At 37.5% G+C, this 13276-nt stretch overlaps 1 protein-coding gene across 4 annotated transcripts in view; it reads left to right on the forward strand.

Annotated features, from left to right (window-relative positions):
• The window catches only part of CASK (calcium/calmodulin dependent serine protein kinase), a 189382-nt gene that overhangs the window by 71506 nt on the left and 104600 nt on the right, over positions 1-13276 (forward strand). For all 4 annotated transcript variants that reach the window (XM_083883313.1, XM_083883315.1, XM_083883316.1 and 1 more), the window contains exon 3: positions 8922-9027. In XM_083883313.1, the coding sequence (XP_083739439.1) occupies positions 8922-9027 (106 nt within the window). The remainder of the gene's footprint in view (positions 1-8921; positions 9028-13276) is intronic.

Consider the following 13276-nt stretch of genomic DNA (forward strand, 5'->3'; position numbering starts at 1 on the left):
AGAAACGAACAAATGTAAAAAAAAAATGACACCAAGAACTCCACTCTGGGTGATTAACCTTTAAAAAAGGAGAAAATCCAGTGATTTAAACTGAACTACTTGCAGGTTTTAGCTTTCTAAAGCTTTTTGCTAGACTTTATAGCAATAAACACAGACTGTGTTATAGTTTGTGGATTAAATTAAGAACTTCTGTTTTATGAGAGCAAACTAAATGTATTCTAATTGTTTTATAGACTCTGAGTGTGTCAGCTCTCAGTGTAGTAGGATGCTGGTGTGTGGCCATCAGCTCTGAAGGGCTCTGGTTAGAAGCAGAGCAGAGACTGGTCTTACACAGAACCTGAATAAAAAAGGTGCTTAGCGCTGGATGTACCTTAATTATTTTAGAGTGGCATCTTTTCTTTGTTCTTAGGCCTGAACTGTTCTCGGTGTTAGTCAAATCAAGGGAAATAGAACTATAGAACTGGCCAAACACAAATCTCTCTCTGGCTGAGTCGATGCAGGCTCCGTTTGTGTTCAGCTGCAGATCAAAGCCGGAGCTGCGTTGCCACCTAGTGAGAAATCTGCAGGGACACGTGTCCATGTGGAACTGCACACACAGGACACTACAGAGGGAGAAAAGAGATATCACCTCACTCACAGGTTCATGTCTCAATTTTAATTTGAATTAAACATATGATAACATAACCTAAGGCAAGTTAGTATTTTGTGATAATACTGTGAAATCTGGTTTTCTGGCTTCTTGACTCTTCAGGAGAAGGACAGCAGTTGAGATTTGACATATTGTCAAATATTTTTTGCTGCTGTAATCAGGCCATTTGTTTCTATTGCCAGGTTATCAATGCTGTTGTGCTTGGAGGTGTTTGTGCAGGTTCCCAGGACTCGCCAGAAGCAGTCTGGTGGAAAAGCAGCTCCATCAGGGAACTCCAAGGGGAGGGGGAAAAGGATTGTCTGCAGTTGACGTGGATCAATTCCTTGATTGTGTTAATTAGTGCAGTTGCACTGGCATTGCACCAGCATGAAGGAAAGGATGGTGCAGGAGATGAGAAGCAGCTGACAAAAGAGAGAACAATTGCTGCATTTAATGGGGCTGCTACTTTAAAGTGTTAGTTTTCATTACAAGAAAGCACAATTAGTGTAACTTTATGAAATCACGGCCTTCCAATTATTTCAGTAAAGTCCACTGTGACCATACAGCTGAGAATTTTGCCAGTTCAGTGCTCCAGCCAGCATGTAGAATTCTTTTATCAAATACACATCTTATTATGGCCAGTTGTTTCTCTGTTTTATTTTTGTTTGTTTTCAAAAGAAATTTCTCAGCATACTCTTGACAGATCTGCTGCTGCACTTCCTTCTTTTAAGCAGCTCACTGTATCACAAAGTGTGTAAAATTGTGGTTTGCAGTGTAAAAACCTGTGGTCTATGGCACTTGGGGAAGTGTTGGGTTTCAGGCTGTTATACAGTGCTGGGAAACAGGTGGGAACGTGGGATTTAATAAATGTGGTTATTAGTAGTGAACCCGTTTTCGTGACTTGATTGATCACAACTTGACTATTTTCAATTTCCTTTCATTAATTATTGAAAACAGTGCAATATTAGAAGTGTTTCAGATTTTACAGCACAGGTTGCAAAATGTCTTCAGCAGCAATCCCATTTCTATTTGGAAAGCCAACCTCGTGACAGAGGGAACCCTCCTTTACTCCTTTTTAAATTAATTTATGAAGTTTGTAATCCTGCTTCTGATTATTATATTCTATCTTGAATTTGTGAAGCACTTCAGAAACTGCTATTTTGCCACAGAGAAAAGACAGATTATGCATATAATTAAAAATTATCCAGAAAGTATGGCTTTCATATTCTTATATTTCCTTTCCCTTTTCCCCTACCTCTGAACCTGCTGTTGAGTATTAACCAAGAGAACACAGAATGTAGAAAGTCTTAGATGAGAGATCTAATCTTTGTTCTTCCTTGAAAATGCTTGATTTTTTTTCAGTGTGGTGGATGCTTTGTAAAAAGTTGCTAAGAGTTACCATTTAATTAAATCAAGTGGGTTTAGATTATCTGCTGTAGGCAGCTGTTAAATACTCTTTTGGGCCTTCTTAAACATTTTTTAGTTCAAGTTAATTCATTTCCTAAAATACACCATCTTATTTATGAAGCATTGCTTATTTGCATTTCAGTAAAAATGAGAAAGAGAATAAAAGGAGAGAAAGTTGTTTTCATGGACACAATCATGCAAACCAACTTATACTGTTTGTCAGATACTTGATTCTGGACAAGTCTGGTATATCAGAAGTTGAGAGAAAAGTGGGATTTTTTTCACATCCAGTTTCATGTAGCTGACAGAGTATAAATTGAGGAAGGAAAATTGCCTTTCAAGTTTCCCAAGACACTCAGCTCCAGCCAGAAAGCCATTAATGTGTTTATATTTATGTCCAAACACTGAGGAAGAACAGAGTAGCAAGTGAAAGTTACTCAGAGTTTAGCAAACATCTACAAAGTCTAATTCCACAAAATGAAGATTTCCACAGGTTTCTCCATGGGGGTCTCAGGGAAATATTAACTGTAACTGCATATTTTTGTTTTTGCTTCAAGCCAGCGTTTTGTTTCTAAGTGTTACAGTAGCATTAAAACGAAAGATACTGACAGGAGATGGATTCTCTCACATTGCCACTGTACTTGCTGATTCCTGTGGCATTTTCATCAGGGACCACTCACAGCTACATGCATTTGTTTCTTTTGGTGCATGTTTTGGGCATGTTTGCCAAGGTACAGATGGATTATGCAATAAAGATTTGGTGACAATGGACACATTTTCAGGGAAAGGTGTACTTGCGTTTTGCAACATCCTAAGCAGCTTTAGAGGCTGCCTTTTCCAGCTTTGCTTTCTTTCTCCTTCCATATTCCTTTTCTCTCTTCTAAGTCGAGTTCTGTAATTGAAGTTGCTCATGAGCCGTTTCCAGTGCTAAAACTGCGAAACAGTGAGCAAGTGGAGACAAAAATAAATCTATATTTTTCTTAACTGAGTTAGCACTGAAATGGTTTTGGTGTGTGGTGTGACAAGCTGCAGGCTGCTGGAACACAGGGCAGGAATGTGTGTGGGATGAAGGGGGAAACAGCCAGCAGTTAAATTGGCTTGGCTACCCTGGAGCCTCAGCCACCCCAAAGTGTGTGGGAGGAGAGGCAGGAAAAGCTTTTACTGCTTGTTGAGGCAACGAGTCATTAACTGGTGGGATGTATCCCTGTGATGGAGTCACTCACATATCCCAGGAAGACAGGAAGTCCTGTTTTAATTAAGGGAAATGGGAATACTCGCTCGTGGAAGGAAAAAAAAAATATTTAAAAAGAACAAATCTTTGGGGCAGAAATGTTGCTGTGGTTCTGTAGTACAGGAGTTTCACTGCCAATGTCAATACAGGATGTTCCCACCTCCAGCTGCTCGTTCCTGTTGCAGTGTGTTGGCTGCACTGAGAGCTTTTATGACTTCCCTGATGTATTATTAGAGTAATCAAGCCTAGAAGTAATTTGCACAGAGCAGCAAGAATGGGCAAAAAGAGGAGATAGGGAAATGTTTTAAGTCAGTATTTCCCGGGAAGTTCACCTGGTTCTGGAAGTGTGACCTCAGGTAGAGGGTGATTGGTTAAACTGGAATTTGGTGTTGTGCAGGATGCTCCACGGGGCTCGTACAGGATGATATGAGGCAGAGGTGTGTAATGTCTACAGCAGAAAGGGAAGTAGATCTGGTTTAAATGTAAGTGATTAAATGTTTTTATAACAGGAGGATGAAGGGACAGCTTTTGTAGGAAGACTCTCAGGGCTGTGGGTTCCCAGACAGCTCCAAAGCTGAACCCATCAGCCTTGTGTGTGGTGCTTCTGTGAAGACACATTGAAGGAGGGGTAGGAAACACTGGAGCAAAGTGTAGGGAGTAAAAAGAGGGAACAGCAAGGTCAGAGAAGGAGGAGATTGACTGTGGCAGGGCAGATGGAGGACCCTGCAAGTGTGATGAGCATGGCTCTCACCCCTGCACCTCTCACAGCTGGGGGCTGGAGTGGAGCTAAGCCCAGGAAAGGGGGGAGGAAATTTCTTGGTTTCATGTTTATCTTCTTGATTCCCTCTACCCAAATCAGTAAGTACTTGTTTTAATTGGCAAAAATAAGTTAATTTTGTCAAGGCTGTTTGGCTGAAAACAGTAGCTGATAAACAATCTTCTTGTCTTTATCTCAGCCCATGAGTTTTTTTGTTCTTGTTATTTGTATTTTCTACCCCTGTCCGGCTGAGTAGGAGCCTAAGTGGGAGTTTAACATCTAGCAAAGGCTAATAATCCACAGGACAAAACCCCGTGTATGTGTAGGGTGATACAGCTAGGGCTGGGATCTCAGTGTCTCCCTTGTCTGTGCTTCAGGTGGTGCATCAGGCACATTCCCAAGGCACACAATCCAGTTTAGCTGTTTCTGGAAGAATTTCCATTTGGGCCGTCAGGAACTTCTCCTGATGCTCACCAAAGGGTGCTTGGTGAGAATGACATAACCAAGCAAACAAAGCATATTGATTTTCCCTTTAAAACTTAGTACTACTACATCTGTTTAAATTATATATAATCATATCTTGCTGTACAAAATGTATAGAAGCATTTTAAGCAAGAAGCTTACCCTGATGCAGATACTTCCTTTCAAAATACTGTCATACCCAAACTGGGGCTGGAAAACTAATCCTTTAGAGGACTGAACCTAGAAAATCAGATTGGTGTATGTATAAAAGTGAAATATATATGTATAAAAATTATATGTGCCTTCCTTCTTCCTAAGAAACTTGGAGCTGTCTGTGCCAAAAAAAGATGGGGCTGCTACAGTCTGTGCATGTCACTTTCAAAATTATGAAATGGGAAACGGTGCTGTTATGTAGGCTGCTAGAGATAATCTAATTCTTCCATGAACATACTTTGAAAATATGTTCAGTATATTCGAGATATTCTAAAAACTTGGGTATCAGATTTTGAAAGGAACTTAGGTGTTTGCCAGAATTGTCAGAGATGTGTAGGATATTAGGTTGTTAATTCCCATGGGAGTTTTAAGTGATGCTCATGTTTTATGTTTTCCATCAAAGATTGATATATCTTTCTGTGCAATTATATGGAGCAGTTATCTTTTTTAGTGCTTTCAGCAATTTACTTTCAGTGTCACTATCCACACATGAGGCTGCTTTTTCTCTGTGTGGTGATTATGGTTGGGAATTCCCTTTTCCATATTTGAACTTTTCTACTTTGCTACCATAGTCTGAACTTTCCTGCCATTTTAACAACTTTAGTGCCTCTCTAAATAATTAGCTAGGTCTAAAATGGAAACTTTAACATGTCTCCAGTTACTAAAAAAAACCTCAAAAGTTTTGTAAACAGACTGAAATTCTGGAACATTTATTGGTAACAGTTGTGTAAAAGGATAGCTCGTAAGTGCTTTTTAAATTATGATGTAAAGTATGAGCCTGTGTGCTAAACAAGTTAAATGGAACACCAGGTCTTTTTCCCTATTCCTGCTCGTGTGCCAATACCTTTTATGCAGCTGGCAGAGAAATTTATAAAGCTTGTGCTTTTAAAACTTGCAGTCCTATTTATTATCACTCTTGTCAATTATGTTTAATTTTGAAAAAAGTGCTGACAGGGAAGGCCTAAAGAATGAACCAGAAATTAATTTCTTCAGCCATATCAAGAAGAGAAAAATGAATAGATGAAAGGTTCAGAAAGGATTCAAATGAAGTTAAATAGTCCAGCCAGTAAAAGATGACAGTTCTGTTTAGATTCCAAGACCTTGTCTTGCCTGAGGGTGTGTTCTTTCAGCTAAATTTTGTTTACTAGTGAAGGAGGCTGCTGAAATACGGGACACATGGCCATTAGTAAATGACACATCACCTCTTGCTGCTAAAAGCCAACTTACTCCATTGGCAGATTCTAGAGTTGTCCTGAATCTTTTTTAGGTGTCTGGAATATGAAAGGCTAATTTGAATATGGGATGTGTGTCTGGGACTTTTATTACTACACAACATGGCTCATATACTCAGCAGAGGTTTAGAAAACTTGAGAGGAGGTAGCAAATAGTTCATACAGTGTTGTATTCAGAATGATCCCACAGATAATATGTGGCTCACAGGATAATAATGGGATTTTTCTTAGGAAATCCTCAATCATCTGGTGCAACCAAACATCTGCTTGGGTTTGTGTTGCATTCAGAACTGGAGCCATGTCTATCACAATAGAACTTGTGATTCTATTTACCTCTTGAACTTGCAGAGGTAACATTTAATTCAGTCTGGAAAAAGCATCTGATAAAGGATTGAGTAGATGCTAATGTCATTTTTAAGTGAAAACAGTGAAACATATGTGTCATCTCTGCCTTTTCTTCTCCCCTTTCCTTTTTACTGGTCTTAAACATGACTTATTTTGACCTTTGGGTCACGGTCCAAATGTACTTCAGATTCCATCATCTCTTTCCTGCCCTGTGGCTTTGTTGAATCAGTGTGGTATGTACTTGTCTGTCTCTTTATACCTCGTTTTCTTTTTTTAATAGGCCTACTGTTGTACAAGTCCCTGCTGTGTTCAAAATAGGACTTTGTTCTGCTGTTAGCCCCAAGACCCTTTAGTCATAAAAAGCCTTGTTCTGTAACTTCTGTTCATTTGTTTTCCTGTTTGGAGATTTTATTTTCCACTTTGTTTCTCTTTCCTCTTGTGCTGGTGCTCAGTCTGTGAGCAATTGTTGCACTCACCTAATATTACACAGAGGAATGAGGGAAATGACAGCATATACTTTCTTCCTTTTAGATCTAATTCTTTTGAAATAAAGGAAAATAACACAAAATATTAATAAAGGGAGCAGCAAAATAAACTATTTTGAACACAATTTTTGCCTGTAAATAAAGCAGAACTTTCCTGTAATTTTCTATCGGATATTTTCATTTGGCTTTCCATCTGAAGTAGGTATCCAGATACCGTGGTGTGAAGTGTGGTGGTATTAAAGTTGTTGTAAAGTAAGAGACAAAGTAAAAGCAGCCTATTTTCTGCAGATCACAGTCATTCACAGAATCACAGTTTTTCATTCTCTTACACTGCTCCTCAGTGTGCTCATCTCTGATCCTGTTTAGGAAGGACTGGATGTGTACTTGAGTGAACCTCTTTGCCTAGAAAAGGGCTGGGAACCATTTAGTGTCAAATCATTGCCTGTTATGATGGAAGGGAAAGTTACAGTGTGGTTTTAGTAGTTATTCTGCATTTAGGTGGTGTAAGTACTGATAATGTGAGTATTTTCCATGCTGTTTTCTTAGGTTGTAGAATTTCATCTACATAAATAGATGGACAAATGAAGGCCAAATTTTACTTTAATTTCTTTATCAAAATTTTATCTGTATCACTGAATGATACTTCTGTTTGCTGTTCTGCTTGCACTTCCTAAGGTGCCATTACATGATGGTTTCTAAAGGATTGCCCTGTCATTTTGCTTTTAGATTGTATTTGCAAGGTTGTGAAGGAGGGGACACATAATGCAGGTGTAATATGAAAGTTCTGGTAACAAAATTTGCACTTCATGAATCTGAAGATTTTTCTTGGATTGAAATTCAGTCATTTCCAGACTCTCAGCTTTTCATTTGAATTTATAGATGGCTGAAAGATCCAGAGTCTAGCATAAATCTGAGTTACCTGTTAAATGCTTCACATAAAAGAGTGTTCATCTTGCTGCTTGCATTTTTCAGTATAATTGATTCACTTTAAGAATATAAGAGGGCACATGTGAAAACAGTGCATTTTAAATTTCTTTCTAGTGTAGACAATGATATAATGAATATTCTCAACCAAGAAATCGTTTCTTTTCCCCCCTAAATGCATGTGTAGGTCCTTCTTGATCAATGACCAATTGTATGGAAAGAGAATAGAAAGCTAAAATGTCTACTTCAGAATTCAGACTGATATTTTCCTCACTTACCAAATTATCATCAAAGCTATTCATTCAAGATTTTGCTATTCTTTCTAGAGTACAAGTAGATAAGTTAAAAGAAAAAAGTTTAAGGATGATTAAATAACAAAAATACCAAGTAGTTTCAGTAAAGAAGAAAGAAAATTAATTCAGTGTGGTTTGGTTTTTTTGCATTTCTTTATCTGCAGAAGGATTGATTTGTGATCAGAAAGAGAGTTGTTTAAAACAAAATCTCTCAAGCTTTGAGAGATTTCAGAGTGGTTTCTGCTCTTCTTTTAGTTGCAACTTTTCCTGCTTTATTCACTTTTCTCTAGAGCAGAGATGCAAACTAATGTATGCTGATTAAACTTTATGCCAGTCTCATTTCATATAAGGTGACTTTAAAATAAATACTATTAAAGAAGTAAAGTGCAAGAAATTTAAACATAAGAACAAAATTTCTTTACTTACAAGGATAATCAGGTACTGGTGTAGGTTTTCTGGGCAGTTGTGGAGTTTCCACACCTGAACATGTTCAGAGCTCAGCTGGATGTGGGCCAGCACAATCTGCTCCAGTTCACCTTCCTTTGAGCAGAGGATTTAGAGTAGAGACTTCCAGTTATTAATAGTTCTGTAGTGTGGTAAAGTCTGTCTTCTGCTTTTGGAGGTAATTCTGCAGTGTTGTTAAATATTTAGGGTGAAAATCTCAGTGTAGTCTGCAATTGTACATTAAAGGAATTTACATCTGTAGAGTTGTTCAGACTGTGACCAAGGAGATCTTCTGTTAATATATGAGGTCAAGAATCTGTTAAGTTTTGAGAGATATGTGAGTATTTGAATTAAGCGTAATTAAATATCATCTTGTCAGTGTTCTTTATAACGATTAATGAATTTATTAGAAATTTCAAATATGTGCATCTTTCCAAACATTGTGTTCTAAACAGCTTGAATATGTAGCTAATCTGCAACCACCTTCTTGTCTTCCACAGATCTGAAGAGAGAAGCCAGTATTTGTCACATGCTGAAGCATCCTCACATTGTTGAACTGTTGGAGACATACAGCTCAGATGGAATGCTTTATATGGTCTTTGAGTTGTAAGTTTCTCTCCTTGGTTCTACCTTTCTGTGTTGTCTTTTGCTAATCCTAAAAATATGTCTGCTCACACTTGTAGGTTTTGTAGCTCAGAGGCTGAGTGCCTTGAAAATATTTATTTCTGGCAAGTCCAGGTTGTCCCAAAAAAAAAAAAAAAAAAAAAAAAAAAAAAAAAAAAAAAAAAAAAAAAAAATTGTCCTACTAAGTGGTGAGCACCAGACAGACATGATCTTTTTTGCTGGCTGCAGGGTCAGAGGAGAAGTTGAAAATATGCTGGTAGACATCACCTTTGGGTAACTGAGGGTATTTTGTTCCAGTTGTTTATTTTTTTTTCCACACTGTTGCTTCTTTAGCACTGCTTTTCTGTTACTAGATAAGAAAGTGAAGTTATTGGTGTATTTAAGTGTTCTTGTAAATCAGTATACTTGTTCACAATATATGAAAAGAGGCTTTTGTCTAAAATACTCATTTTGGAAGTTTGAATGTAAGAGTTTAGTTGTAAGAGAGAACAAAATATGTTTCAGCGATGGACAGGTATTTTTATTTAACATCAAGAAACAAAGAAGAGGGGCAGCCCCAAAATTACCACATCATTTATTTGAGAGAAAATTACTAGTTCTTCCTGAGTTAGGTTTTATCTAAATGGGAAGGATACAGCCAGACATGTGAAATAGTCTTTTGTGCATGTTCTGTATTTGATCTTCTTTCTCTCTGCCTACCAGCTCTTCTTTTTATGCTCCCTATATATTCATTCCTAGTCAGTCTGGGTATATGTATTTGTACCTCTGAAACTTCTCTGATCTTCCTACATTATATTTTCTGATGGATTGGAGCTGCTGATGTTAGAGTAACATCATACCAGTTTGTTAGGTAAAACTGGTTTGCCCACTAGAGCCAAGAATTTGATTTGAGATGTCCACATAAAAAATACATTTTCACATGTTTTACCATTGTGGTAGTAGAAAAGCCACAACAGAAACATTAGATAAAGCAGAAAATTGTTGTTTGCAAGTCTTGTGTGTTTTTTAGATGAGTTTATAAACTTAGGTTTTGTGAAATAATTGTTCTGTGCTTTCCTCTCTGTACATTTTGATTCAATACTGACTTGGCTTTTTATTTTGAAAATCCCAAAGCATGGACCAAGGGGATTTAATTACCCTATTATGAAATAATTATGTAGACCTTGAGTAGTCATACTCAGATAATTAACAAGATTTTGAAATGAAAAAAAAAGGGTTGCTTCTATTTTTACCATGCTGATAGCTCAGAAATAGGAGACAAAAGCAGTAATTATTTTTTAATGACAACCCTATTATAATTTATGTTTGTACACATAAAAAGCAAGTCTGAACAATTAGAATTACTACACAAATACTGCACCTGCCTTCAGGCCACATGAAAGAAGGAATTACAAAGCCAAATTATTTGAGGGATGATGATTGTTTATCATATGTATGTCCTTGTCTACTTTGTACACAAAAATCATCAGTCTTTTGTAGCAGTGATAGAAAATGAGGCAGTAGGGAACACCTGTGCTCAAAATGTGGGAGGGAATAGAAGAGTTGTGGCAGGATGTGTTGTTGTGCTGGAGGGGATGTTTTGGTAAAGTGATTCAGCAGCAGACTGATGTTTGTGTGGAGTGAGACTGCATTGTGTGAGTCTGAGCAGTTAGGGGCACACTCTGTAACTGTGACACAAAAACAAACTTGGAGTTAGCAGAAAAGCATCTCCGTACGTGTTGGTCATTCATTTTCCCCCATACTGCTTTCTGTTCATTATGCTGTTACTGTAACCAGCTCAACTGATTCGCAGCAGATTTCTGTCTACAGTAATAAAATACATTTCCTTAGGGTCTAGTTACTCTGAAGTGACCAAAAAGGGGAAGACAGCACAGAGGAGACATAAACCCAGCTGTGATGAGTGATTTGTGGACTGGCAGGTGCTTTCCATGAAAACTAAGGCAGGTCCAGCACATGAAATTCACCGTGGAGTAACCAAACCTAAAACTTTATGCCATCACCTGCACATAAATGATGGATTGGTTCACTGCTGTTTCATAGGGTGTGAGTTGAAATGGGGCAGCTCCTGGCGGGATCCTGGATATCTTGCCAAACCTATTGATACAGGAAAGGTACAAGTGAAATAAGTAAATGTAGCATGTAACCTGGTAACAACTGATTGAACCACTCAGGAAAATGTATAATATGTGCCCAATTTTGAAAGCTTTTGTGAAAAGAAACATTTTAAAAATCAAATTCATAGAAGCGCTGATGAACAGTAGCAATGAGGTTTAACACCAAAAAATGAGCTCTATTTTGAACCCTTTATTCATACACAAATTCAACTCTCTAGAATGGCCTATATCTCAGAGTATCATTAGGCTGCATGGTGCTGCTATAATAAATTGCACTGAAGCAGGTGGTCATAATAGATGAAGTACATGTATAGAGTAAGAAGCAGACCCCATCCTAGAAGGTCTTATTGCTAAGGTGAAAATATTATTTTAGAAATACTTAGGTGTTACTGTGTTACAAACGAGAGAGGATCTACCTGTGCAAAATGATTTCCCTCACACACATCCCAGCTGCCCCCCCCCCCAGAGGGACTCTTTACTCTGAAGAAAATGATCCCTTAGAGGCTCTGGAGACACCTTACATCTGAAAAAGGCCAGTTCTACTCTCTATAATAGAGTTGCAATTTTCTTTTCCATTTGTGGTGTTATTTGCTGGCAACTGTACAGAATCATGGGGTCATTTAGGTTGGAAAAGACCTCTTAAGATCATCAAGTCCAGCCGTTAACCCAGCAGTGCCAAGTCCACCACTGAACCACGTCCCTAAACTCCACATCTACACATCTTTTAAATAACCCCAGGGATGGTGACTTCACCATTAACCTGGGCATCCCGTTCTCATGTTTGGCAACTCTCTCAGAGAAGAGATTTTTACTACTATCCAATGTAAACTCCCCTAGCACAAATTGATGCCATTTCACTTTTCTGATTGCTTTTGTTACCTGAGAGAACAAACTGACCCTGACCTGGCTACAACCTCTTTCAGGCATTTGTAGAGATTGATAAGGTGCCCCATAAATGTCCTGGTTTTATTTAGAATACTGTTTTTTCTGTGGTGTACAAGTGTCACTAAATATTCTATTGCTTATTACATTTTTTCCTAATGATCACTGATTTTTATTAGTGAGAATACTTTGAGAAGGGTCAGAGCTGCCTGCAGTATTTCTAAAAGAAAGCAAATACTCATTTTGAAGGGTCTTAAAACTAGATTTTAGACTTAGGAGTACATTATTTGCAGTTTATCCTCAGTATATGTGGACTGAGAGTAGTTCTGTGTTGAAGAGCTGAGATACAGGAGCAGTGAGTGCATTCCAAAATTCCAAATACCTTGGTATCTGGTCATTTGCGGAATATTATCTCATCACTATACATAGGTGGGTTTTTCTAGGTGCATTCTGAGAGAGATTTCTGTCTTGGGACATTAGAAGAACTGATTTGTTAAGATTTAGCAGTCAGGATGTATATATAATTGTAGTTGTTTGCATATAGCTTTGCCATTTAATGTAGCTGACATGTAAAAATGCTGCAGGTTAAAATCTCAAATTCATAAAATCAATACTTAACAAGGTTGCAGTTGGCTTGTTTTGAGGTAAGTGAAAATGGTAAATATGTAAGAACTGTCCAGATGAAGGGGAAAATGCCATCATGCACAAGCCTTGAACATATATGCTACAAAACTCAGTAAACTCAGTTACAAGCAGTATGTCAGCTCTGAATTTTTTATCTTATTTTTATTAAGAAATAATTCAGTTCCCTGAAAGAAGCAGTGTTTGTAAAGCTTTCTCATTCTTCATCAATAAATGAAACTGTAAATTAACATCCTGTTAAGTCTGCAAATTCAAAGCTGTCATACCCCAGTATGAAAACACAGATCTCTTATGCAGTGTGCTGTCTGTTCTTCAGTCACTGCTGGTGTCAGAGCAGATTTCTGTGTGTGTGTATATTATATTATATTATATTATATTATATTATATTATATTATATTATATTATATTATATTATATTATATTTAATGTTACCGTATATATTATAATAATAATATATATAATATTTATATTTACTTATTGTATATATGTATAAAATATATATATATTTAAAATATATCGGTTCCACTCAGTTCATGTCCCTTCCGTGAGCTCCCTCTGCTGGTGTCTGGGAATTCTCTCAGGTTACAACTGTG

Source organism: Zosterops lateralis (genome assembly GCF_965231275.1).
Source record: "Zosterops lateralis genome assembly, chromosome: 2".
In the NCBI taxonomy this organism is placed as follows: domain Eukaryota; kingdom Metazoa; phylum Chordata; class Aves; order Passeriformes; family Zosteropidae; genus Zosterops; species Zosterops lateralis.